The sequence below is a fragment of the Rhinichthys klamathensis genome, unplaced genomic scaffold, assembly GCF_029890125.1.
Source record: "Rhinichthys klamathensis goyatoka isolate OS25496 unplaced genomic scaffold, OSU_Roscu_1.1 h1tg000323l_1, whole genome shotgun sequence".
In the NCBI taxonomy this organism is placed as follows: Eukaryota; Metazoa; Chordata; class Actinopteri; order Cypriniformes; family Leuciscidae; genus Rhinichthys; species Rhinichthys klamathensis.
Genome location: NW_026606839.1, coordinates 1,104,223 through 1,106,161, shown reverse-complemented (window position 1 = coordinate 1,106,161; position 1,939 = coordinate 1,104,223). Strand labels below are relative to the sequence as shown.

Here is a 1,939-nt window from a genome sequence, read left to right as displayed (position 1 = left end):
ATGCTTTTACATCACTATCATGCTTTAATTCACCCATTAAATAAATAAAAAAAGATAGATAGATAGATAGATAGATAGATAGATAGATAGATAGATAGATAGATAGATAGATAGATAGATAGATAGATAGATAGATAGATAGATAGATAGATAGATAGATAGATAGATAGATAGATAGATAGATAGATAGATAATTCACCCATTAAATAAAAATAAATAAAAAAAGATAGATAGATAGATAGATAGATAGATAGATAGATAGATAGATAGATAGATAGATAGATAGATAGATAGATAGATAGATAGATAGATAGATAGATAGATAGATAGATAGATAGATAGATAGATAGATAGGTAGATAGATAGATAGATAGATAGATAGATAGATAGATAGATAGATAGATATTTGTTTCATCCTCAAGATTTAAGTATATTTCCTTGAACTTGTATGGGAAAAAACATAAACGTGTGTCTAACTGTATAACTGGTAATGATTATATGATAATGCAATGCTATTTCAAATCATCAATGTCTGATAAATCCATGTTCCAGAGGCATACGATGTTGCATTTAAAAGTTCCAACAAGTCTCAGTGTCTTTTTCCATATTGGTAACGACGTCACACCCCGATCTCCATCTGCACCACAGCCACTCCAGGCGGAGCCTCCGCGACCTTCTTCCTCCTGGACACCAGTTTGGCCAGGTTCCGGATGGACGGAGTGGCTCGAAACAGCAGTTTCTTGAGGCCGGTGCGGTACTCCTGTCGGATCAGACAGTACAGCACCGGGTTCAGGCAGCTGTTGGTGTGCGCCAGGCACACGGTGATGGGGAACGCGTAAGCTTGCGCGTTGTAAAACGCGTTACTGAACGGCACCAGGTCGAATTTGATGAGCACTCCCCAAAGGGTCAGTGCCTGATTGGGAAGCCAGCACAGAAAGAACGATAGAACCACGATGGTGACGGATTTGGTGACTTTGGAGCGGCGCTTGTGCCGCCCTCTCTCGCTTTCCGAGCCGGGAATGCCGCTGACGCGCCGCCGCAGAACGAAGCGCAGCAGGAGGAGATAACAAACGCAGATGATGACCAGCGGAATCACGAAACCCAAAAGGACCTTCTGTGTCTGATAGAGACCGAGCAGCAGCTGTGGGTCCCAGCTACCGGAGTCCGAGAAGCGGACGAGGCACAGCTCGTCGTCGGACACCTGCGCCGTGGTCGAGTACACCGCGTGAGGGATGGTGGCCACCACAGACACGAGCCAGATCCCCAAGCTGGCCCACTTGACCTCGGCCCAGGCCGTTTTGGGACTTTGCATCCGTAGGGAAGAGGACAGAGAGCAGTAGCGCGCCACGCTCATGGCCGTCAAGAAGAACACGCTCGCGTACATGTTCATGGTGGTCACCGAGCTGATGATCTTGCACATCACCTTTCCAAACGGCCATCTGAAGTCCAAAAGTGTGTCCACGGCCCAGAACGGAAGGGTCAGGACGAACTGCAGGTCTGTCACGGCCAAACTCATGACGAAGCAGTTGATGGATGACTGCTTGAGTCTGTGGCGCGACTGGAGCAGGTAAAGTGCTAACAGGTTCCCGACGAGCCCCAGGGCGCACACGATCAGGTAGACGAGCGCGATCACGACGCGCATGGCCATGCTCGAGCTGTCGCCGTAGAGCTCCGGCGCGGACTCTTTGGAGAGGAGCTGGAGCCAGCAGCGGAGCGACAGGTTCTGGAGAGTCCGGTTCGACAGCGCATAGCCCTCGTCCAGTGCCGGACCGCACGACGCTAAACCCGGTGCCAACGCGCTGCTGTTCCCCTGCATGGCACGGCTTTACGCACCCATACGATTTCTATAACATTCCATGTGCTGCACAAATGTTTCACTAAAAAACAATCCTACAGGTACAGCATGCGATCCTAATATTCACAGATTCAGATACAGCTC

The 1,939-nt window shown here is 48.4% G+C and overlaps 1 protein-coding gene across 1 annotated transcript; it reads right to left on the bottom strand.

The window, feature by feature from the left end:
- Positions 1-614: 614 nt before the first annotated feature.
- On the bottom strand, positions 615-1,939 carry rxfp3.2a (relaxin family peptide receptor 3.2a). Its single transcript, XM_056271644.1, has one exon. It carries the CDS (start codon positions 1,814-1,816, stop codon positions 620-622), a length of 1,197 nt encoding a protein of 398 aa, XP_056127619.1. The 5' UTR covers positions 1,817-1,939; the 3' UTR covers positions 615-619.

Excerpts from the sequence above, each read along its gene's own strand:
- rxfp3.2a (XM_056271644.1), bottom strand. The coding sequence starts at position 1,816 with ATGCAGGGGAACAGCAGCGCGTTGGCACCGGGTTTAGCGTCGTGCGGT.